Genomic DNA, 25,424 nt, shown 5'->3' on the forward strand with positions numbered 1-25,424 from the left:
GAGAAATCCAAGCCAATCCTGAGTGGTTGCGCACCAATATCTGTTACACACGAATGCAGCATAATGGTCGGGCTTTGAATGTCATTATTGATGATGGGAATGGTATGAATGTGATTTCTGGAACTGCTGTCAAACGTTTGGGACTAAAAACAGAGAAGCACCCCACTCCCTATTGGATTAGTTGGGTTAATGAAACTAATTCTGTCCTAGTGAAGTGACGTTGCTTGATTAAACTTTCATTGGGAAAAAAATATGTGGATGAAGCTTGGTGCGATGTAATTCCCATGACCTTTTGCCACATGTTATTGGGACGCCCATGGCTCTATGATCGGAAGGTTCTTTATGATGGGTATGCTAACACTTACTCCTTTGATTTTAAAGGTAAAAGTTTGTTTTGGATCCTCTACAGGTTTCGGAATTTGAGACAAAGATTGAAGCTTGCCTAGTTTTGAAGATGCGACAATTCACTCGAGTTATGCATGAGGACAACTTGGTGTTAATGGTAGTCAGACGTGAGGCGAAGAAAGGGGATGGTAATGTTCCAGTGGAGCTCTCGGCATTGTTGGAAGAATTCCAGGATATCATGCCAGATGAAATGCCGAATCAACTACCTCCAATGAGAGAGGTACAACATGCTATTGACTTGATTCCTGGCTCGACTTTGCCTAATGTACCACATTACCGGATGAGTCCAACAGAAAATGAAGAGCTTAGCCGACAAATTCAGCAGTTGCTTGACAAAGGGTTTATTCGAGAAAGCCTTAACCCCAGTGCTGTCCCAAATTTGTTGACGCCAAAAAAGGATGGTAGTTGGAGGATGTGTGTGGATAGTTGCGCAATCAATAAAATAACCGTGAAATACCGATTTCCCATTTCACGTCTCGACGACATGTTGGATTTACTAAGTGGCTCTTCTATTTTCTCTAAGATCGATCTCCGGAGTGGTTATCACCAAATTTTGTATATGGTTGGGTGATGAATGAAAGACGACTTTCAAGACAAAAGATGATTTGTTTGAATGGTTAGTTATGCCTTTCGGATTAACCAATGCGCCAAGCACTTTCATGAGTGTCATGACGCAAGTTCTCAAACCATTTTTGGGTAAATTTGTTGTTGTGTACTTTGATGATATATTAATTTTTAGCCGAAGTGTGCAGGATCATCTGAGCCACGTTGAGTAGGTAATGAAGGTCTTGAGAGTTGAACAACTCTTTATTAACAAGGAGAAGTGCTCATTTATGAAGAATAATGCCAAGTTCCTGGATTTTATCAATTCAAATAATGGAGTCGAGGCCGATCCCGCAAAGGTACACGTTGTCCAGACATGGCCAACGCCCTAGAATTTTTCCGAAGTCAGAAGCTTCCACGGTTTGGCCACTTTCTATCGGCAATTTATTCGCAATTTTAGCACTATAATGGCTTCGATCACTGAGTGTTTGAAAGAAAAAAAAACTTGTTTGGAGTGTCGCAGCAACCAAAGCATTCACTGAAATTAAAGAAAAAGATGGGGCAAGCACCAGTGCTCAAGTTGCCAGATTTTTCTAAAATTTTTGAAGTAGCTTGTGATGCTTCGCACGAGGGAATCAGAGGTGTTTTGAGTCAGGAAGGTTATCTCATTGCTTTTTACAGTGAGAAGCTTAACGACACTCGCAGACGTTACTCGGTGTATGATATGGAATTTTATGCATTAATTCAAACGCTTAAGCATTGGCGACCCTATTTAATCCATAGAGAATTTATTCTTTATACAGACCATGATTCTTTGAAACATTTAAATACTCAAAGCAAGCTGAATGCACGACATGCCCGTTGAATGGATTATTTGCAGCAATTTGAATTTGTTATTGGTAGCCTGCTCGATCTATTCCGCTCGTTTACAGTTATATCACATCCTTTCTTTCCTGTAACATGCAGCATGCTAGTTTGCTTAATTTTGGCTAACGAGGTAGTAGTTTTCCTTATTCTTTCTCATGTCTTTTTTTATAAATGAAGAGTTTGGTGGAATGGAATAAACCAAGCAAGAAAGAAAACTTACACTGTAGAAAGCGGAAATCTTATCGAATTTATTTTGATTTTGATTATCTTGTCATCCTTTTAGTCGTTTCATGAGTTATGCTAATACTGACATTAATTAGTTACTCTAACTTTTATTTTCAGTATGCACAATATATGTTTGAATCAAAATATGTGCTGATCATGATCTTGATCCCTCGGTACAATAATTTCAAATTAGCAAAGGTGTTCATTCACTATGTGATGTATAAATAGCTAATTTAAGCTGTTAAGATATAAAAAAAAATCTACCATTTTCCATCAGCTTAAGTTTTTTAGATAAGTGGTGATTTCATATAGTATTAGAGTAAAGGTTCAGAGTTCGAACCATGACTCCACATTTTAGCCCATTTAATTAAATATTCCATGTGTTGGGCCCACTTATTAAAGGGGAGTCTGACCCACATGTGAGATGAAGTGTTAATATATAAAATAAAATCTACCTCTTTCCATTAGCTAAGCTTTTGGGATAAGTGGTGATTCCACATGATATCACTTAGAGGTCTTCATCTTGCGAGATAACCTACTTACAGGAAGATTACCAATCCACAGTAATAACTCCACTATCCAATTAAGGCTAAAATAAATTATTGAAAGTTAGTGAGAGGGAATTTAATTTGTAGAATTTCTCTTTTAATTAATATCAATCTTTTTTACCTTTCTAGATATTTTTTTTCACACTCTCTGTCTTCACATCCCTTGATAGATTTGGCAAATTTAAGTAGGCTGGAGATTTTAGATATGAGTGGAAATCGCATCACTGGGAGTATTTCTCCATATATTGGGGCATTATCTTCGGCGAAGGCTATATCGTTATCTGACAATGATTTCTATGGAGATTTCCCAACTCAAGGTGAGTATGAAAAACAAATTAATCACCCATCTTCAATTAATTCATTAGGATCGAATGCGAGAGCAAGTTAAAGCTAGCTAATGGTTGCATGATTTAGCTATTCTAATTGGTTCCCACTAGAAAACATATCAATTAATTAACCACTCACTTCTTTTCTCGCTATATAATACGCACGCACGCACGCACAAATTGATTTGTTAAAAAAACTAAGGGAACTGGCCATGCATGCAGTTTATGCGTCCTACTAATTCTATTTGTTATGATAGATTTGTGCAGATTGAAGAAACTTGAGGAGTTGGATATTTCTGGCAATGACTTTCAAGGGACCCTTCCTCGATGCATAAACAATATGTCATCACTAAGAGTGTTGGATATATCTCGTAACCGTTTCATTGGAAACTTATCTTCATCTTTGGTAGCCAGCTTGAGTCCCACAGCTATTGAGTATATTGATCTTAGTTATAATCTTTTCGACGGTCTGTTCTCATTCAGCTTATTCGCTAATCATTCCAAGCTTAAGGTGGTTCGATTTATGAATGTCAACAACAAACTTGAGATTGAAACTGAAAATCCAGTGGGTTGGACCCCATTATTTCAGTTAAAGGCCCTTTTATTGCGGAATTGTAATCTGAACAAGCTAACTGGAAATGTCCCCAAGTTTCTTCAGCACGTATTGGAAGTGGTTGATTTATCTCACAATAAGTTGAAAGGAAGCTTCCCCTTTTGGTTACCAGAAAACAATACAGGGCTACGACTGCTAAATCTTCGAAATAACTCTTTTGAGGGTCGAATTTATTTACAACCAGAGCACCACATTAATGTTTCTTGGATGGATGTCTCAGGAAATCACTTAAATGGACGACTTCAAGAAAATATTGGAAACATAATGCCATATTTGAAAACTCTGAATCTTTCCCGAAATCATTTTGAAGGCAATCTTCCATCTTCAATCGGTGACATGAGTTATTTGAACAGATTGGATTTGTCCTTCAATAGATTCTCAGGAGAGGTGCCAAAGGAATTGGTTTCCAAATGTACCTCATTGAATATTTTGAATTTACGCAATAATAGCTTTCAAGGTGAAATCTTCTCAGAGCATTTCAACTTGGCATCCTTGATAACTCTTCAATTGAACAGTAATCAGTTCAAGGTACTCTATCTAGAGTATTATCAATTTCCTTTGGCATGACTTTGTTTGATATTGGGAACAACAACATGTCAGGTACAATTCCCATGTCAATGGGAAAATTAACATTGCTTCCGGTAGCTGTCATCAGGATGAGTAATAACTTTTTTGAGGGTCTCGTTCCTTGTGGATTACGTTCAACATCTTTAATAGATTTTCTCATAACTCACTTTCGGGACCTTTACCTCCTTGCTTGGATATACAGACTAATGTACTTTTGCAAGGGAACAAGCTTACAGGATCTATACCGAAAGCTCTTTTCAATTCATCATTTCTTATGACATTGGACATTAGTGAAAACAACCTTTCCGGCACCCTTCCTGTTGAAATCACTACACTTTCTAACTTAAGAATACTTTTGTTGGGAGGCAACAATTTTAGTGGTATGATTCCAAACCAAGTATGTTTGCTAAAGAAAATAGGCATAATGGATCTTTCAAGGAGCTCCTTTTCTGGGACGATACCGCATTGTCTTCACAATATTACCTTTGGGAAGATAAATCCTACTGATCTAGCCTTTTCAGAAACTTCTGTTACTCCTGTGTTATTGCAAATGGAACCAGAAACTCCAACATATGAAAGTCTTCTAGAGAAATATCTTCCAGAGGCTGATACAGATTTATCACATGATAGGAAAGATATTGAGGTTGAGTTTGTAACGAAGTATAGGTCTAGCTCCTACAAGGGTGGCATCCTTGATTACATGGCTGGGTTAGATTTGTCATGCAACAAACTAACAGGTGGAATCCCAAAGGAACTAGGAAAACTATCTTCAATTCGTTCACTAAACTTGTCTTACAATCAATTGACAGGTTCGATTCCAGAAGAATTTTCGAGTTTGGCTTCGATAGAAAGCTTGGACCTTTCTCACAATAGTTTGAGTGGAGAAATTCCCTCAACATTGATTGATTTGTATTCTATGGGAACATTCAATGTTGCATACAATAATTTATCTGGTAAAGTTCCTGATATGAAAAATCAATTTGGGACTTTTGAGAAGAGTAGCTATGAAGGAAATCCATTTCTTTGCGGACCACCATTGGAGAATTGCACCACAGGTGATAAGTAAAATCCAAAACCAAAAGAGCCTTCAAAAGAAAGTGAGAGAAAATGGTATGAAGTAGATCATGTAGTCTTTTTTGCAAGCTTCTCAGTATCTTACCTTATTTTCTTTTTGTTGGTAGTTAGTATCCTTTATATTAATCCTTACTGGAGGCAGAGGTGCTTCAATTTGATTGAGGATCTCATGTACTGGAGTTATTTTACAGTTTTGATACCCCTAAAAAGGTTGGCAAATCGACGATGTCAACATTAGATATCTCCTGGTTACATGGACATCTTTAAAGGCAGTGATGATAGCCAGTTGTGTACTTGCATATGTATTTGATTATCAGTAATGGTTGTTGCGCTCTAATATTATGAATCAAGGAACTCAATTCCTCTCTTTCTATAGAAGACTAGTTTTTAATTGAATTTGATTTCCTATGCTTGTCTTGTATTGAAGTATAATTATCGAAGATATTAATCAAATGGAGGTACGTATTGCTATTTTTATTAGTGAGGACAAGTAGCTTTCAATTTTGTTTTTTCAGAAAAATGTAAGTGGTTAATTCATACAGATGTTTTTATGACTTCTTATCAGTAGGAGGATCATGACTACAAATATTTTAAACTGTATTTTTAAAAAGCGCTAGGCAAGTAGTGTCCTTTTTAGCTAGCATGCACATCAGAAGAAAGTAGCTACCTTAAGTTTCATTAATATTCACTGTACAACAATCTCCAATTGTGGCTGAAGTTTTTTATATTGTAACCCAAGTTTTAAATTGATGTTTGGATGTATATTGTCACTGAAGTTTCAAACTGAGATACAAAACACCTAAATAATTGGTAGTTGAGTGGCAAAATTACAAAAATATTTTCCGAATTGGGATTATATGTACAATTCTGATACCTATAGCTAAAGTTAAGCCTAAAATATTGATGCATGCACAATATTGCTCCAACCTGAGGAATCTTCACCATTTTTTGAAAATTTATGCTGATCTCCCTTCTCAAGGCAGTCCAACGCCATAAACGTGAAATTTTCCAGCTCAACATCGTCAAACCCGGACCCCCTGCATCAGAGAGCCACGACCTTGGATCACATTTACTTGTGAGAAAATTTGAGAAAAGTTGGTTTTAACTATCTTTGGGCGAGCAAGAAGGCAATTTGGTCAAGCAACAAGTAGCCGAGCAAAAAGTAGGGTGAACAATGGAATAGGATGGACAAAGTATTAATGGTCGGTTTAGATAGTGAGATAAGATGAAATAGTTTTAGATGAAATTTGAAAATTAAATAAAATATTGTTAGAATATTATTTTTTAATATTATTATTGTTTTGAGATTTGAAAAAGTTGAATTTTTATTATATTTTATATAAAAATTTGATAAAATTGTAATAATGAGATGATTTATGTATCTAAATAGAACCTAAATGGGCGAGGTACTTCACAGGCACGATTTAGGTGAGCAAGTGCTGTAAATTCCAACCTAAAGCACAAAAAGTATGTTTCCCCATGACTTTCGACTTAACAATCATGAGATTAGCTATCTCCAAGTCAAAATTTGGCTAATATGATGACTTTTTGGTTTTTGATTAATGACTCAAAACTCTCACTCCACATTAGATTAGCTATCTCATTCTTTATAATAAAAAAATATTATTATTTTTTAAATATATTTTTTAATACAATTTTTTTTATTTCATTAATTTTTTTTACTTTTTATTTCATAATCTTCAACTCTCCCCAACAAACTCCAATAATTATTTTCATTTTTATTTTCACAACTCTCCCCCACAAGCATTTCTAGTTGAGCAACAAATTGTGCTACTACTACTATCATTTAAACACTACCACTATTGTTCACCATCCAACAATACAACAACCCAGAAAATATCATTCACAGTTTAAACACTATCATTCAAACACTACTATCATTCACACTACTATCATTTAAACACTACTATCATTCACAATACAAAACCACAAGGAGAAAGAGAGAGAGAGAGAGAGAGAAAGAATACTTGAGATGGTGAGCTCAGAGATGGAGACTTTGAGAAGTTTATCAACAAAGGAGAAGAAGAAAAGGACATGGAAAGCCCAGGACATGTTCTGGGAAGGTTCCAAAAGGAGAAATAGAGTCCTAGAAAACGGGTAAAACAGGTTGTTCTAAATAAAGAGCAGTACACAATCATCCCGCAACTATTGACCTTTGATCCCAGACATGTTGAAAACATGTTTGAAATTTGATCCCAGACAAAGGATTACTGGTGAGTTTCTAATTCCTAATGTTATGTGCATAACAATACAACCATGGTGGTTATATCTCAATTTACCATCAATCAAGTCCTTCTAGATTCATATGGTCTACCATACCGGGCCAAGCCTTTGTGTTAGCAGCATTGGCTGAAACCAAGGTGGAGGAAAGCATGGGATCTTTTGTTGTGAAAGATGGAGATGTTCATTTGGTTTGTAATGATCAAACCATAGAAGACCCCATCCAGAAACTTCATGACAATTCCTATACAACTCCAAAACCGCAAATCAATCCAAATCCCCACGAATTTTTTTTTTCTTGTTGTTAAATGTTGTACAAAAATATACACACCAACGATGACAAATAAAGTAAAAGCAATCACGATTAAGCACACGATGCACAATTTATGTGGTTCGGCAAATTGTCTACGTCCACAGAGCTGCATAATTCTTATTAACCAGAGGAGATTACAATAACTCAATCTCAACTCACAATCTCTTGGGTTTTTTTCTCTTTCACACACTATGCACTCACTTGACAATTGTTCTCTATCAAAATATGTTAAAAGTCGTACAAAACAAGTCAAATATGAAAAATATATAGCAAACGGCGCTGGAAACCCAGATCTGGCAAAATCTGCATTCTTTGTTCGATCGCCGTGTCGAGCACCCATCGAGCAAACAACATTGGCTCAAGTAGGGTGTCGAGTGGTACTCGAGCAAACACTAGGGTTTGTGTCTCGCATGAGCTCACTGTCATGCGAGACTCAAGCGAACTCAGGAGTTGAGTTTCGCTCGAGCCCACTGTCGAGCGAACTTCGCTCGAGCGCACGTCGAGCGCACATCAAGCAAGCATTCTATTTCTCGATTTTTAGCTCTAAAACCAGTCTCCACATACACCTCAACAATCTCCCACTTGGAGACTGGGTCTCCACAAGCCAGCCACTGTTTCCAGCCAAGTCCTATCATCTATGCAGCTCACAGCTCCCGTCTTCAAGCTAGAAGACGCACTGAAGTCAAGCCTAACTTCAGTCTTCCACGTACATCGCCCTTAGTCAGCACATCCACAGGGCGACTCACAACTCCCACTGCATTAGGAGTATCCAGTCTCGAACCGATCTTGGCAACCTCAGCCAACTTTTCTAGTCTTTCATGAGGAACGACAAAGCTGAATCCCTTTGGTTTCCTTATATATTTCGCGTGATCAAGCCTGCCTTTTTGCGTTATTGTATTTTCTTGCACATCACTAGATCCTGATATTAAATACAAAGACTAGGGAACCCTTAGTGATCTCCAAGCTCATCCAGAAAATGCTACTGCATAACCACTGTCATCAAGTTGTCCTACAGAGATCAGGTTTTTCTTCAGATTTAGAACATGTTTGACTTGCTGTAAATTCCACACTCTCCTGTTTGGAAGTGTGATGTGCATATCACCCACTCCCACTACATCCGGTGCCTCTCCATCAGCCACATACATCTTCCCAAAATCACCAGCAACATAATTCTGCATGATTTCTCGATATGAAGTGCTATGGAACGAAGCCCCTGAATCCAACACTCAACACTCAATCATCAATCAGACTGTGCATTGCAAGAACTAAGACATCATGAATTTCTTCTGCCACTACATTCACCACATCATCCTCAGCAGTTTATTGATTCCTGTATTTTTCTTGATGTGCCCCGGCTTGCCACAACTCCAGCACGTGATCTGCTGCTTAGATCTCGTCTTGCTCTTCCCCCTGCTCTTGGCACTTGACCTGTCATGTCCTCTGCTGCTATTGTTAACATTCAGGGAAAATCTTGAACCCGAGAACTCACCCGAGTTTCTCCTACGTACCTCTTCAGCAAGGACCATGTCATGTATGTCATCGTAGTTCAGTTTCATCTTTCTGGCTGAACTACTCACAGGCATCCTCACGGTCTCCCAACTATTTAACAACGATGCCAACAAAATCAATACTCTGATCTCATCATCAAACTCAATTTCTACAGAAGACAGTTGATTTGTAATCGTATTGAATTCATTCAAGTGTTGGGATACAAACATACCTTCCGACATATTCAGATCGAACAATTTCTTCATCAAGTGCACTTTATTGTTTGTTGACGGCTTTTCATACATACTTGAAAAAGTCATCATGAGATCCACCGTGGTTCTCTCCTTACTGATATTGTGTGCCATTGTTCTGGACAAGGTCAGCCAAACAAGCCCTAGAACCTGTTGATCTAACAGGGTCCACTCAGCATCATCCATGCTCTCTAGCTTCTTTCCCAACAGTGGAAGGTGGAGCCTCTTCCTATAGTGATAGTCCTCGATCTGCATCTTCCAGTACCCAAAATTAGTGCCGTCGAACTTCTTAATCCCAGGTGCGATCACTTTATTTCCAGCCATCATTCTCCATTAAATCCGACCTTGGCTCTTGATACTAATTGTTGTGAAATGTTGTGTAAAACACACAACCAACGATGTCAAATAAAATAAAAGTAATCACGATCAAGCACACGATGCACAATATACGTGGTTCGGTAAATTGCCTACGTCCACAGTTGCAAAAATCTTATTAACCAGAGGAGATTACAATCACTCAATCTCAACTCATAATCTCTAGGGCTTTTTGCTCTCTCACACAATATGCACTCACTTCACAATTGTTATCTCTCAAAATATGCTGAAAGTCATGCAACACAACTCAAATATGACAAATATATAGCAAATGGCGCTAATCTAGCAAAATCTGCATTCTTTGCTCGAGCGGCATGTCAAGCGCGCATCGAGAGAATAACATTGGCTCGAGTGAGGTGTCAGGTGATACTCGAGTGAACACTAGGGTTTGTGTCTCACTCGAGTTCATTGTCGCAAGGGACTCAAGCGAACTAACGGGTTGAGCTTCGCTCGAGCCCACTGTGGAGCCCACGTCGAGCGAACTCACGGGTTGAGCCTCGCTCGAGCCCATTGTCGAGCGCACGTCGAGCAAACTTCACTCGAGCGCAAACGTTGTAAAAAGAAAAGGAAAAATCAAACAACGGAACAACTCAGATCGGAATGTTTGAGATTGAGTGCTAGGTCAGATTATTTTACCTGTTGCTGGGATCAAATCTGGACCTCACCGATGGAGATGGAGCTACGAGAAAGGCCTGACAAAAATTGCTAGGCAGTGGCCGTCGGAAAGAGACGCAGCAGCCGCTAGAAAGAGACGTGCAAGGCAGAAGGAGATGCGCAAGTTGTTGAAGAAGAGAACTGTGCGCGATAGAGAGGGCGGGAAGAAGGAGATGAGTCATGGGAAGGAGAAAGGGGAAGGAGCCGTGGGACTGGAAAGAGAAAAAATTGATAAAGAATTCATTTTATAAAGAGAAGAAATTGATAAAAAATACATTTGACTTAGCTACAATTATCTTCATATATGACTTGAAAGATATATATTTTTTTAAAAGAGCCGGTAGCTACACACATAGCGGCCTCGTCCCAAATTTATTAATAAGCCCTCACTTATAGCGAAGGAAAATCGTGGTAACATCATTACACTTGGGGGCTTACAGGATAAAGCGCTATAAACTAACCCAAAAACCAAGTGTCAAAATAAGCCAAAACCAAAACAAATTCTAACAACCCTAAGCCAAAAAAAACCACAATTCAAACGTAAGTCAACGTGAAGCCGTCAAAGCCGTAAAGCCGTGAACGTGAATCAACGTGACGTAAAATAATGCAAACACAACTGATCAACGTGAAGGTAGCGTGAATGCAAATCAACTTAAACGTGAAACTCAGCTGACCACACTAACATAAATGTAAACGTAAACTCAGTTAACCACGACGTAACCGTAAATTAAATCCTATGGATACGACTATGCACCTCTACAATAGGAATCTGACACCTCTGAAGGATATTAACATGTGCAATATTTAATCTTTTCTTTCTTCTCATTTTGATCGATATATTCTTGAACCAAAACAGAATATGCTCCCAACACGCTTGGATTGACATCTTTCTATGCTCTATGAGTGATCTATACCGCTGAATCCAAATAAACCATATAATAAAAACCAGAGTGATGCCTCTTAAATGTTCTAGCTATAACGACCTTTTTCCTTTAGAAACCCAATTCCACAACCTTTCTCTCCAGCTTTGTTGCTGTTCAAATTCAACTCCCAACATGTCCGAAACCTTTCTCCACAGCTGCATTGCAAAATGCCTCTCTCCCAATACGTGATCCATCATTTCAATCATCGACTGCTCACAATATACACACGCCGAACATAAGGAAATACCCAATCGTTGAATATTGGTATCTACACTCAAAGCCCCTTATAATCCTTTCCAGCATACAAAAGAAATTCTAAGAGGAATACCAGGATCCCAAACAACATTTGCCCACCTAACTTGCTCATTCTTTGTTCTGCACATCTCCCACCCAGCTTTAACAGTGACATTCGAATTGTTTGAAGGCTTCTGATATACCTTATCTTCCAACTCCAGCCTACCCAACTTCACCTTCAAATAAATATACCGAGCCTTCTCTCTACCTATCATCTCCGTGAGCTGTTTTTCATGCCACTCTGTTCCTATAATCATCTCCTGCAATATTAATTTTGGTTGATCTATAACTCTTACCTACCTGCCCAGAATGCCTAGTCCAGACCAATTCTCCCACTAAAGAGGAATTTGTGCTTCATTTATTTGCCACCCTAATTGTTCCATGACCGCCACAAAACATGATGCAATCGACTTCCATAAGGGAGAGGAATTCCACTTAGCCACTTCTTGAACCGGTTGATTTTTTTTACAGTACTTTTCCCTCTTGAATTTCGCCCATTAAGAGTTACCATAGAGTACATTCTAGGCTAATTTCCATCGGATTGCCTTCTGCACCTACTGTAAATCCCGAATGCCTAATCCTCCCTCTTGTGTTGGTTTAGTGATTTTTTTCCAAAACACCCAATGTATTTTACGGTGCTCTTTCGTGCCTCCCTAAAGAAAACTAACACAGATTGAATTAAGTTTTCTAATGACCATTTTTGGCACATCCATTACTGACCTAAGGTGAATAGGTAAGGTAGAAAGTACATGTCGGATCATCACAATACGTCCCCCTGCTGATAATAGAATACATTTCCACCCATCAAGCTTTGCCTGAACTTTATTAACAATATTCTCAAAACAATGCCCACCAATCACAGATGAGCCTATAGGAATACCCAGGTATGTACAGGGAAACTTCCCAAGTCCATAATCGGTGATCCTTTGTAAAATTTTTTTCCTTGCATATGAAATGCGAGAGGAAAAATAAATGGCCGACTTATCTGTATTCACCTTTTGTCCCAACCACATAGAGTAAGTATCTATAACTTCCATTAGCCCTTTTACCGATTTTGGATCCTCATTTAAGAAAAATATGACATCATCCGCATAAAGTAAATGAGATACCTGTGTTTTCATTTTAGGAATTAAGAGTGGCTTGATTTTCTAATGTACGACTTCTTGCTTAACCAACCTTGTGAACATTTCCTCTGCTAGAATAAACAAATATGGTGAGAGAGGATCTCCCTGCCAAATACCTCTGGATGATTGAAAATACCCTCAATATGTTCCATTAAGCATCACCGAGAAGTTACAATTATGTACACAATTTTTTAGAATAACCACAAACTGATCTGAAAAACCATAAGCAGTTAAGCCCTCCCAAAGAAAATTCCATTCCAACCTATCATACGCCTTCATCATATCTAATTTCAACATTATATTTCCTTCCCTCGTCTTCCTATTTAGATTACGCAGTACTTCTTGAGCCAACAATGCATTCTCAAATACTACGCCCCTTAACATACACACCCTGTTCTTCTGAAATAATGCTAGATAATAACGGCCTCATTCTTGCAACTATAATTTTTGAAAAAAACACTTATAAATTGCCGAGCATAGGCTAATTGGCCGGAATTTAGCAAAACTATCCGGTTTGTTTGTTTTGGGAATAAGGACTAAAAAAGTTGAAGTATAATATGGACCCAACAGAACACCTGAAAAAAATTCCTTAGCCGCATTAAGAATATCCTTACCAACAATATCCTAACATGAGATGAAGAAATTGGACCCAAATCCATCAGGCCTGAGACTACTATCTTCCGGAATGGACTTCATAGCTACTAAAGTTTCCTCCATGCCCGGCACCTTAACCAAAAAAGAATTCTCCTCCTTCGTAACAGCCGGTTGCACCAGCTGACATATTTCTTCTTTTACATTTTTTTGACCTTCCAATTGCAACAGTTTCTGAAAAAACTCTACTGCTCCATCATGCACCTCAACCTGGGATTGAAGTACCTGCCCATCTTACATCTCCATTCGGCCTACCCACGCTTTCCGTCTATGATTCCTGGCCATACCATGAAAAAATGTGGTATTTACATCCCCTTCCTTTATCCATTTTGCCTTCGCCTTTTGAGCCATGAAGATTTCCTCTCGATGCAGCCAGTCATGCAGACTTTTACGAGCTTCCTGTAACAATTTTTCATCCTCTGCATCACCCGACTATATCACCTTGCCTTCCAATAAAATTATCCGATCTTCCCACTGTGTAATATGCTGAAAAATATTGCCAAACGAATTTCAATTCCACTCCTTTAGAGTATGCTTCAGACTCTTCAACTTGGCAGCCAAGTTCAAAAGCCCCTCTAACTTTTTAGATTCTACCCAACTCTTTGTAACCACCTCTATGAACTGTGTATGTGTATTCCACATACGTTAGAAGAAAAAAGGCCTTGGTCAGTAAAATTGTCTAGCATTTGAAATCCTAACGTGTAACGGACAATGATCCGAGGTGTTTCTAGCCAAAATAAAAACCTTCGCTGCAAGATACCTCCGTATGAATTCTTGATTAACAATTACCGGATCTAGCTTAGCCCATATTCGACCTCTTCCTTCTTGCCCATTACAGCATGAGAATCTTGAACCTTCTTCTTGAATCTCCATAAGCCCACAGTTCATTATACTATTGTTAAAATCATCTTTAACTCCTTGAAGCTTTAAGAGAACCCCAACTTTTTCATGATCATATCGGTTGACATTAAAATCACCCCCAAGCACCCACGAAATATCATGCCTTTGAACTGATTCTAAGTCTCTCCAAAGTTGCACTCGCCCAGATTGGAAACAACTCGCATAAATACAAGATATTAACATCTCCCTTTCACCTTTTTTATACAACCCAAAAACCTGTTGCATAGAGTTAGAAATAATTTGCATATCAACATCCTTCTGCCACAAAACCCAAATCTTGCCTTCTTGTTGATAGTTAGTCATAAAGTTATCAAACGTCAATTTCCTAGCCCATTTCTTAATTTGACATTTAGCCGCAAAAGGTTCCAAGATGGCCAATACATCTGGTTTTATCTAAAAAATATGCTTCTATAATTGTAAATATGAACTACCCACCCCCCTCACATTCCAAGCTAAGATATTATCTAACATATCAAACCTGTTTGGGGGACCGAGTAAGCATACTTGGTGGTGCAGCTACAGCTTTTTTCTAGGATAACTTTTATTTAACTAATCCAATATAGATGAAATTTAAGGTACATTAGTTAAATTATAACTTTCACTGGTCGGCGTGTAAGTTTTGCATAAGCTTTCCACCTCTCATGTTTCTCTACATGACACCTCACACTGAACCTTTTGCAAGTTGCAACTCACAACTTTATTGACAATGCATAGGACACTCGTCATTGTTGAGGAAGGCTTATTGTAGATGGAAGTCCCTTAATTCCTTTCACTTGGTCGACTATCTCAACCGAGCACCAAAGCACTTTGCCTTCATTCTTCTTCCTCATACCTGTGAGTGAACTCGAGTGACACACAAAGAGAGAAACCTAGAGAGAAAGAGAGACGTGCGTCTGAAAACTTATCCAACATGTCATCTAGGTGGGGAATTGGAAATCTATACTTCACCGTGATCCTATTAATTGCCCTGCTATCTGTCAATGGACGACAGCAACCTTGTTTTACACCTCTGTCAACGGACGACAACAACCTTGTTTTAGTTGGTGGACAACATTCCTTTAGTTAGTGGACATCGTTTCTTTATTGTATGAGATTCTTTGTATAGTTTATATATAATAAACAAGAAATCTGAAGGCTAAGCAATTCGGCCATTTTATACGATTCTGACATGGTATCAGAGCTCTAAATTTTTTTCTGGGCTATTCCTTCACTGTGTCGGCACTCTCTGTTTTTCAGAGAGGTGTTTCTGTTTTTTGGAGTCTTCGGTTTGTGGGTCAATGAACACTGACATTCTCGGCACTCTGTTTTACAGAGAGGAGTTTTTTTTTTTTTTTTGAATTCGACACACTGTTTTAAGAGTGGTGTGTTCTACGAATTTTTTTTTCATTTCTCGGTGCCATCAGAGTTGAAGTTTGTGGTCTATCGACGCCATCTGAGTGAGTCTGGTGGACTATCGGCGATCTCTGTGTGACTTCTTTGGGTTTCTTCTGAATTTCGGCTTCGTCGGTAGTGTTTCGGTGGAAGACTATTTCTTTTCGGCACCATCTGGGTAATTCTTTTGTTTTTTGGTGTTTTCGGCACTTTCTGGAGCATCCATTGCTTTCCGTGGCAGGATCCATTGCATTCTGGAGCACTTTCTGGAGTTACGGCCATTCCTTTCATTCCTTTTTTATTTCTTTTGCTTCCCGCGTGAGTGAGTTGCTTTCGGCGTTAGTGCAAAACTCTCTCTTGTTTTCTTTGTTTTCGTGTGTTCCTCGCCCAGTGCCGTAAGTCCCGTAATTGTTTTTTATTTCTTGGTTTCCTTTTCGTCTTCTTTCTTTTTATTTATTTATTTATTTGTTTCCCACGTGCGGAAAACTTTGCTCAAAAGGTGCGGACAGCTTTGCTTTTGTTGCCCAAATGACTAAAAGCACTAGTAGTGACCTCAATAAACTTTAATCAAAATTTGACTATAAAATTCATTTTTACAAATTTAACTAGTCACTTTTTAACAACATCAAATAACAAGCTCAATATTCTATTAAAATATTGATTTAAAATTCTATTTATTTTAATTCTATTTATAATTACGGTCTAAAATTTTCTTTCGTCCCTTTTCCTCTATCCAGTTCTATGAGTCCTCTCTTTCTCTCGTCGCAAAGGGGACTGTCGAGCACTTTGGTAGCTGGATTTTCCTGGCGGCAACACAGATTCAAGCAACGAACAACACGCAAGGAGGTTTTCATCTTTTCTATACTGTACTTCTATTCAAGCATAGCCCAAGTAGATTCAAGCATAGCCCAACGAACAGGTTCTTCCCTTCAAGCACTTTGGTTTTGCACTTCAGATTCAAGCATAGCCCAACGGATTTCAGGTCCTATAATCCAAAAATCAAATTCAGCTAGGAGAATCCAGAATCAAGTTAATAGCATCCCAGGAAAAAAAAACAGAGAAAGAAAAATGGAATTTGCGTGGCTTACAGTGGCGACTGTGGGAGACGATGGCGTTCTGCGGTTGCGACTGGGAGTCGATGGCGTTCTGTGTGGTTGCGATGGTGGGAGTTGATGGTCTTCATGAGTGGGTTTTGTTTCAGTGCTTGGTTGTTCAAGCTGAAAGAGAGGAAATGAAATGAGGAAAGGCAGCCCGTGTTGTTTTTTAGAATTTTTCTACTTGCGTGGGAGAGAAGAAGCAGCAGACGATAACATTTTAATCTAAAAAAAATATTTGACCAGCCCTTTTGGCTCAATAAATTTGGCCAGTTATTTAATCTAAAATTAAAATTACTGTTCATTTGTTGAGCCCACTATTGCACATTATCTTGCACTTTAGCTATTCTTTAGCTATAATTTAGTTTTGTTGAGCCCACTACTAGTGGTCTAACAAGAGGGAATGAATTAGGTTGAATTTAAAAATTTATAGTTATAAACTAAATATACAATATAAAATATGAACAAAATATAAAGTATCAGTGAATATAAAGAGTAAGGATAAGAGGAAGCAAACTCAATATTTTAACGAGGCTCAACCTCACTGCCTACGTCCCCTCCTCAAGCTACCCTTTGAGGATTTCCAAATTTACTATCCAACCTCTTTTGGGTGAAGATAAAAACCTATTACACTTTTGAGCAATACCGCTACAAAGAATCCGTATAGAACACCCTTTATACTTGCAATCACCTTACACGTGATGATTCAACTATTCTCTGTATAAAACCTCTTCTGCACACACACGGGTTATACATACAATTTTACTGATACAAGAGCTGATAGTGGGTAGGTTATCAGAAAACACTTCTCAATGAGTGGAATAAGAACAATACAGTGCAAACTATATATTTCTCTCAAAATGAACAAGGGTTAAGACTCAATGCTTAGAGAAGAGAGATTGAAAATTTTGAATGAATGTTGTATGCTCTTGTTATTGTATGTGTTGTTCTAAATTTGAATATCTAAAATAAGCTATTTATAGGCAGATAAGAGTTCATTTTCAATTTTAAAAGAATTCACATGTCAAAAAGGAGCACCACTTAATTTTCAAAAATTTCAAATAAAAGTTTCTCCTTTTTGCAATTGTAAAAGACAACATCATTCAATTTTTAAAATTTTCAAAGATAATCTTTTACATTTTGCATATGACAAAATGAGCATGATTTACTTTTCAAAAATTTCAAACAAAATCATCTACCTTATGCATATGTCAAAAAGAGCATCAATCACTTTTCAAAATTTTCAAACCTAATCTTTTACTTTTTGCATATGACAAAAGGAGCATTATTTATTTTTCAAAAGCTTTAAACAAAATCATCTACCTTTTGCATATATCAAAAAGAGCATCAACCACTTTTGAAAATCTTCAAACCTAATCTTTTACTTTTTGCCTATGAAAAAAGGAGCATTATTTACTTTTCAAAATTTTCAAACAAAATCATCTACCTTTTGCATATGTCAAAAATAACACCAATCACTTTTGAAAAGTTCCAAACAAAACATACACATGTGAAAGATGACAATCAATCATCTTTCAAATTTTCAAAAAATTCAAACTTTTAATCATGTCATACACATGTGAAAATGACAATCAATCATCTTTAAAAAATTCAAATTTCAAGTTTTTAATTTTCAAATATATCATGCACATGTGGAAAATGAAATTCTATGCTTTATGAGAAAATATTAATTATGAGTCTTAATCCAATTTTGAATTTTATCAAGAGATGTATAAAATTACTCTAAGAGTTTTATTTGTAAGCTTGTTCCCTTTCTTGCTCATGCTTGGTTCATTGATGTGCTTGGTTTCATTGTGTAGACAACTTGAGTTTGAGACTCCTTTATGCTTGAATTTATTTGTTATTATCAAAATCCATATGTAGATATATAATTATATGAGGCTTGAAACCTTGGGTTCAACAATCTCCCTTTTTTTTATGATAACAAATATTTAGTAAAACTCTGAAGCCTGCAATAATACTTAAGCTCCCCCTAAGAATGTGCGTTAGTTTTTCAAGTAATAAATAAACATAATTCTAAGTATATATAACAAACTTAATAATTTAAATGATGTCAATTAAAATAAAGTATTGGAAAGAACATGTTAATGCTCTAACTCTAAAACTTATCCCCCTTTTGGCATCGTTAAAAAGGAATCGTAATAACCAATAGACTGATAAAAACTGTGCGTTTATAGAAATTGTGGAGAGTTGAATAATTGGAGCCACCCGGGTCCCGACAAGTGTTGCAAAGCCTAGGTCTAGCTCTATTAACTTAATGCGGAAGAAGATTTAAATTGCCTGATGTTGTTGACAAACGAGATTTTGCAAAGATTTGAAAATTCTGAGTTTCTATTTAAAAAGACCATTTTTACCCATCAAATACTCACAAGAAAAGATTTCTCACATTGCTCATTGACCTAGTTTCTGTTTATCCAGAACGATAGTATGACCGAGCAACTTTCTTCTATTAATGTTCTAGATTTGAATCGGGAACCATTTACGCCATGATAGGAGCATAGATACATTTTTCTGGCAGGACTGATTCTGACGTTGTTGCAGAATCAAGAATGCTCAATGCTCAATATGTTGCCTTCGTTATGACCATGTCTCGGAGGTTACTGACGAGGGTAAGTGAGGTTGATCGGCTTAATAGTCAAATATCTGAGTTGCGTCAATGGCTTTCTAATAAAAATAGAAAGAATAAAAGGTTAAAGCAAGAAAACAAGGAGTTGAACAAATTTGCAAACTGGTACACTCATGAGTTGGAACCACGAATAGAGGAGCTAGAACGAGAGAGAGTTCAAATACAAAGTCAACATCAGCAGATAATAACAGAGATTCAGCGTTTACGAAAAAAATAGGGACAATCTGTCGTTAATCTCGCTGGCTTAGCTAAACAACTTTTGACAATATGCATCCAACATATTTTGTAATCTTGACTAAGTAAGATTTGAAGAGATGATAGTTTATCATGTCCTCATTTCTATCTCTATAAAATCAGTCTTGAATTGCATCTAATTCACATCAAATCTTCTTTACTCTCTGCAATCCATCTACATTCTCACTCTCTAAGCCTTTTCTTTACCCCTTTTTTTTTTTTTTCACAATGGCTTAGCAATCTTTTTCCAACAATCCACTTGATCACTATATGAGGTATTTTACACCTCAGCCACTAGTTATTTCTGCATTTTCCATAGGTGCCATGATGCAGCTTGAGAGTGATCTGGCTAACAAGTTAGATGATAACGCCATTTATGAACTTGTGAGTCTCGGTACTCGATACTCATCATCTATTGTCGCATTTTCCCGGTAGTTGCAGTCCAGAACTCATGAGGTTGAAAAATTTAAAGAGAAGATTGATGTACTTCAACGACTTGTTCACGAGTCTAACAAAAAAATAGAAGACTTAATGCAGAAGAATAAGGATTTAAGATCCTTGCTTGACTTTTCATTTCGACTGCCTAATCTTTTAGATAAAGATAACATGTTGATATATGACGGCAAAAGCGCTTGAAATATGAGGCTAAAAGTCTCAAGTTTTTGTAAGTCATTTGAGATAATAAAATAAAAATATTTAATAGATATTCATGGCATGCATCATTCCTATTTCTCTTTTAATCATGCATAGTCTATCTTCTGGTAGAGGTTTTGTGAAAATGTCTACCAACTGATCATGTGTGCTTGTGAATTCTAGTACAATATCGCTCTTCTGCATATGATCTCGAAGAAAATGATATCTAATCTCAATATGCTTAGTTCTAGAATGTTGTATTGGGTTCTTTGAAAGATTTATGGCACTTGTATTATCACATTTTATTGGAATGTGATTATACATGAGCTTAAACTTCTCAAGTTGTTGCTTCATGTAAAGAAACAACAACTACTCGCAAAAACATATTCTGTCTCAGCTGGAGATAATGCAACTGAATTTTGCTTTTTACTAAACAATGAAACAATTGCATGACCTAAGAAATGACATGTTCCACTAGTGCTTTTTCCATCAACTTTGCAACCATCATAATCTGCATTTGAGTAGCTGATTAGATCGAAAGAAGTGTGCCTAGGATACTATAACCTTATGTCAATTGTACCAACAAGATATCTAAGAATGCGCTTAACTACGATCAAATGAGATTCTTTTAGAGATGATTGAAAACGTGCACATAAGCATACACTGCAATCAAGTTGTTGCTTCATGTAAAGAACTTGAGCACAACAACTACCCGCAGCAACATATTCTCTTAACAATTTCTTAGAGAAATAATTTAGATCTAGTGATCTTGAAGCGTGAAATTTTTTAAGAAGCTCTTGTAGACTTCTAAGCGAAGTAGAGGTGCAATTAACAAAGTGATATAGGTTGTAAGACGAGCAAATATCAGACCTTATGAAAATTTGCTCTTTGAGATAATTCGAATCAACCTAATTATTTAACAATATATACCATAACAAAACGGGAGTTAATGCTTAAGTAGTTCACCTGAACTAGGGAGTTATTTGCGTAACTTGTGTCTCCCATTCCTCCATTCATGTGCAGCAATTTTACAATTTCCATCTCTCTCTCTCTCTCTCTCTCACACACACACAGAGCTTGCAGTAGTGTCGAATGTGAGTTTGTGGTGATTATGTTGAGGGAGAGGTATCCTATTTATAGTCGAAGATACCAACCCTTTTCTCAGAAGTTAGTGGTTGGCTTAGTTTCAGGGGAAGAATATAATATAGCTGTAACAGGGCCCGACGAAGGGTAAGTTAGGTACGTGGACGGCCAGGCCTGATTCCACCAACAAAATAAAAGAAAAAAAAAAGGTGAAAAATATTGTTAAACGTTGATAGTTTAAAGTTCACAGTACACAATACTATTAATTAATCCACCTGAGTAATACCGCTCTTAATGTTCGTCAGTTAATTTTTTTTTATTTTTTTCATATTTTGTTAATATATTTAAATATATATATTTTAAAATATATTAATATACTTAAAATTACTTTATTAATCATTAATATATATATTTTAAAATATATTAATATACTTAAAATTACTTTATTAATCATTAAGTAATTTTATTTTATTTATTTTTTTATCAAGTGATATATTTAAACGGTACAATTCGGACAGCAAAATAGTTTTTTGCTTAATTAATTAGAGGGTGGACGGTGTAATTAATATAATAAAAAAAACCTTCGTACGGTGCCATATTGTACATTAATGCACGCTAAACTGTCTGCCGCTGCATATCATGTCTCATGCATGAATATTGAATGACAGTACGTTACAGCATTAACATTTTTCTTATTAAAATTATTTTTAAAATTTGATGAAAAATATATATTATTTATAAATAAAAAACTCTCTAATTATAAAATTATATTAGATTAATCAAAATAATAATATAATAATTTTTTAATTTTTTTTCATATTTTATAATTACACTAACTATATATTAATTAATAATAATATTTCTTCATTCACATATTTCAAAACTAAACATAAAAATAAAAGTGAAAAGATATTTGGTAGAAGGAAAAATCGTAAAAAATGAAAATTGAAAAATAAAATAGTTGAGATAATTTTTACAATAAAATATTACTTTTAAAGATAAATAATACATCTTCAAATTTAAAAATACGTTTAATTAAAATTACTATAACTCATAATTTAAACTTTTACTTTTTAAAAAAATCAATATAAATTATTTTATCTACACTTTTTCATATTTTGAACATGCGTTAAAGCAAATGCAAGTGCTCTTCGCACGTGATACATCAATTTTTTAATTTTTCTTCTTCAAGTCTTTCTCTCAGCATTCTTTTCTCATTTTTAAGACTTTAGGAAAATACTATTCCCACATAAAGTTTTTATCGAAAATTTCTATTAAATTGTATTTAATTTTTTTTAATTTTTTTATTTAATGATTAAGAAAGTGTTTTTAAATGAATTTGTGATTTTTTTGTATTTTTAAAAAAAATTTAAAGTATTTAAAAAAAATTGAAAAAAAGCAAAAAAAAAAAAAAAAAAATTTGCCTTTCGGTGAGGATTCTTTCAAGGATTTTCCGTAAAAATCTTTTGTAGGTGTTGGTGTAGAGTCCTTCACTTTAGTAAAGGAAAGTATAATATCGATTTAACACTGTCAATGTCGGCCACCAGCCTTATGTAAGGTCTACGAACATGTGGCCTGAATTAAGCCGAGTATATGTCCCTGAAATGTTTGTCATGGCCTTTAACTGATTGATCAAAGAGGGGAAAAGAAAGAAGACGACAAAACATTGGTAGCTAGGTTCGTCCGCGCCATGGCTATTGTCTTGGAAGTGAAGGGGATGTGAGGATGGATGCAACAACGTTAAATTATAGGAAAAAGTAAAGCTAATTGCAGTCGAGATTAAGTGCCTAACCATCGTATAATGATTTTGAAAAGATTACGTAATTTTTATATACTTTATGTGAATATCATTTCTCTACATATCAAAAAAGCCAAATAAAATAAATATGTTAAGTTATAGCTAGCTAGACATGTAATAAGCCAAAAAAAGAAAAAAAAAAGAAAAAACAAAAATACAAAAAACAAAAAAACTGAAACCTCCTTTGTGTCAAATACGTACCTCATGAAGATATGAAGGAGGGAATAATATATAAATATATATACGCATTAATTAAATTTCATAGAGGGTTACAAACATTTATGATATATGATAGTACTCATAGTTATTTTAATGTGTTTATGAACCTTGAATAGAACACAGAAAATTAATTAGATGGAACTTAACTCAAGAATAATTTATCATCATGAATATTGGAGCAATCCCGCTACGTGTAGTCACCAACAACAGTCGGCGTGTGGTCGGATGATCATGTGGCAGTTGCTATTAATTAAAAAAAATAAAAGCTGAGTGAGTCCGTTAGATCATTTTTCCACATGGACACCGATTGTGCGGTGCTTCCCCCAGCCGACTGCAACCAGAGTTTTTCATATTGGAGACCCATTGATCCTCTCATCCAACTAATTAAACCATGAGTAACAGGTCGAGAATGAAGTGGAGAGCACATCGCATAAAATACGTACTGCATTGAGAGAGGTAACGGGAAAGGACTTCGAGGGAATTCCTCCTAGTGTAGAGTAAGTACATGTCCTAGATCGGTATCTTTCTTTCTTGAGTGCTCAAAGGTATGGGTGTAATTGGTCCGGTCCGGTTTTGGACAAAATTTAGACCGAATCGGTATACACCGGTTTTGTATTTTTCAAAACCGATTACAAACCGGTTATCCTCCTAAACCGGTATCTCCGGTTTTATCGGTTTCCGGTCCTGTCGGTCCAGTTTTCTGATTTTTTAAAATGTAAGTTTGTCATTAAAAAATAAAAATCTGTTAATAAAAAAAATTGCTTCAAAAAATCTTTTCTAAAAATCTGTTCATTTTACAAAATCTGCACTACTAAAAAAAATCAGTTTTAATAAAAAAATTAGTATTAGTTATAAACTTATATATTAGTATAGCTATATAATATATTAGACTACATAATAGTATTAATATTTTTACTATTAGTATAGTTATATATTAGTATTAGTCATAAACTTATATATTAGTATATCTATATAATATATTAGACTATATATAATATAATTTAATATATTTATTTTATGTTTAAAGCATATGATCAATTAAATTTTCATCTTCAAGATTAAACTTTTATTTTATAAATTATAATAACATTATCTTATATATAATTATATTAATAACATATAATCAAACAAATTACAAATGTTCATATTTAAGATTAAAATTTTATGTTATAATTTATAAATTATAATATGAAATTAGTTCATATATGATATATGATATATAATTATATATAAAAATTTCACATATGATTATATATTATATATAAAACTTATATATAAAATATTAATTTTTATTTTTTTCCCCCAACCAGTCCAGTCCGGTCCTAGAAATCGTAGAATCGGAACCGGACCAGTTTCAGCTGGTTTGCATAATTCAAGAACCGGTTCCGGACCAGACGGTTCAAAACAGGCCCAACCGGTCTGGTTCGATTCAGTCCAGACCGGTTTTCCAGTTTAAATTTACACCCCTACTCAAAGGTATATGAAAATTCTGAGAGTATCTAGATCTGACCGATCAAAACAAGTTTTTGAGCAAAATTATGGTAAACATTTTGGGGATTGTTCCGTCTGAGCCCCACATCCGAATCAACATTTTGGAAATATATTTAGGGGCAGTCACAGTAGGTCTCGTTTGCATTCAAAATCTATATCAATTCATCTCAACTCATCATTACAACTTTCTCAAATTTTCACACAAAATATAATAAATAATTCGACTTTTATTCTACTATTCACAAACCATCTCAGCTCATCTCAACTCATCTCTGAATCTAAATCATTCTAGATCTCCGTATTTGAGTCTCTATTGTAGATCCTCAGGATAGGTTTGGATAGTTTAAAATATTATTTTTTAATATTATTATTGTTTTACAATTTGAAAAAATTGAATTGTTTTACGTTTTATAGAGCCTTTGAACTTTATACCTATATTGTTGGGATATGATTTTAAGTGGCAGAAACTAAC

At 35.8% G+C, this 25,424-nt stretch overlaps 1 protein-coding gene across 1 annotated transcript; it reads left to right on the plus strand.

Annotated features, from left to right (window-relative positions):
- Positions 1-4,059: 4,059 nt before the first annotated feature.
- On the plus strand, positions 4,060-5,520 carry LOC121260935 (receptor like protein 21-like). The gene has a single exon (XM_041163022.1). The coding sequence runs from the start codon at positions 4,369-4,371 to the stop codon at positions 5,158-5,160; it is 792 nt and encodes a 263-aa protein (XP_041018956.1). The 5' UTR covers positions 4,060-4,368; the 3' UTR covers positions 5,161-5,520.
- The last annotated feature ends 19,904 nt before the right edge of the window (positions 5,521-25,424 follow it).

Source organism: Juglans microcarpa x Juglans regia, chromosome 4D (assembly GCF_004785595.1).
Source record: "Juglans microcarpa x Juglans regia isolate MS1-56 chromosome 4D, Jm3101_v1.0, whole genome shotgun sequence".
In the NCBI taxonomy this organism is placed as follows: domain Eukaryota; kingdom Viridiplantae; phylum Streptophyta; class Magnoliopsida; order Fagales; family Juglandaceae; genus Juglans; species Juglans microcarpa x Juglans regia.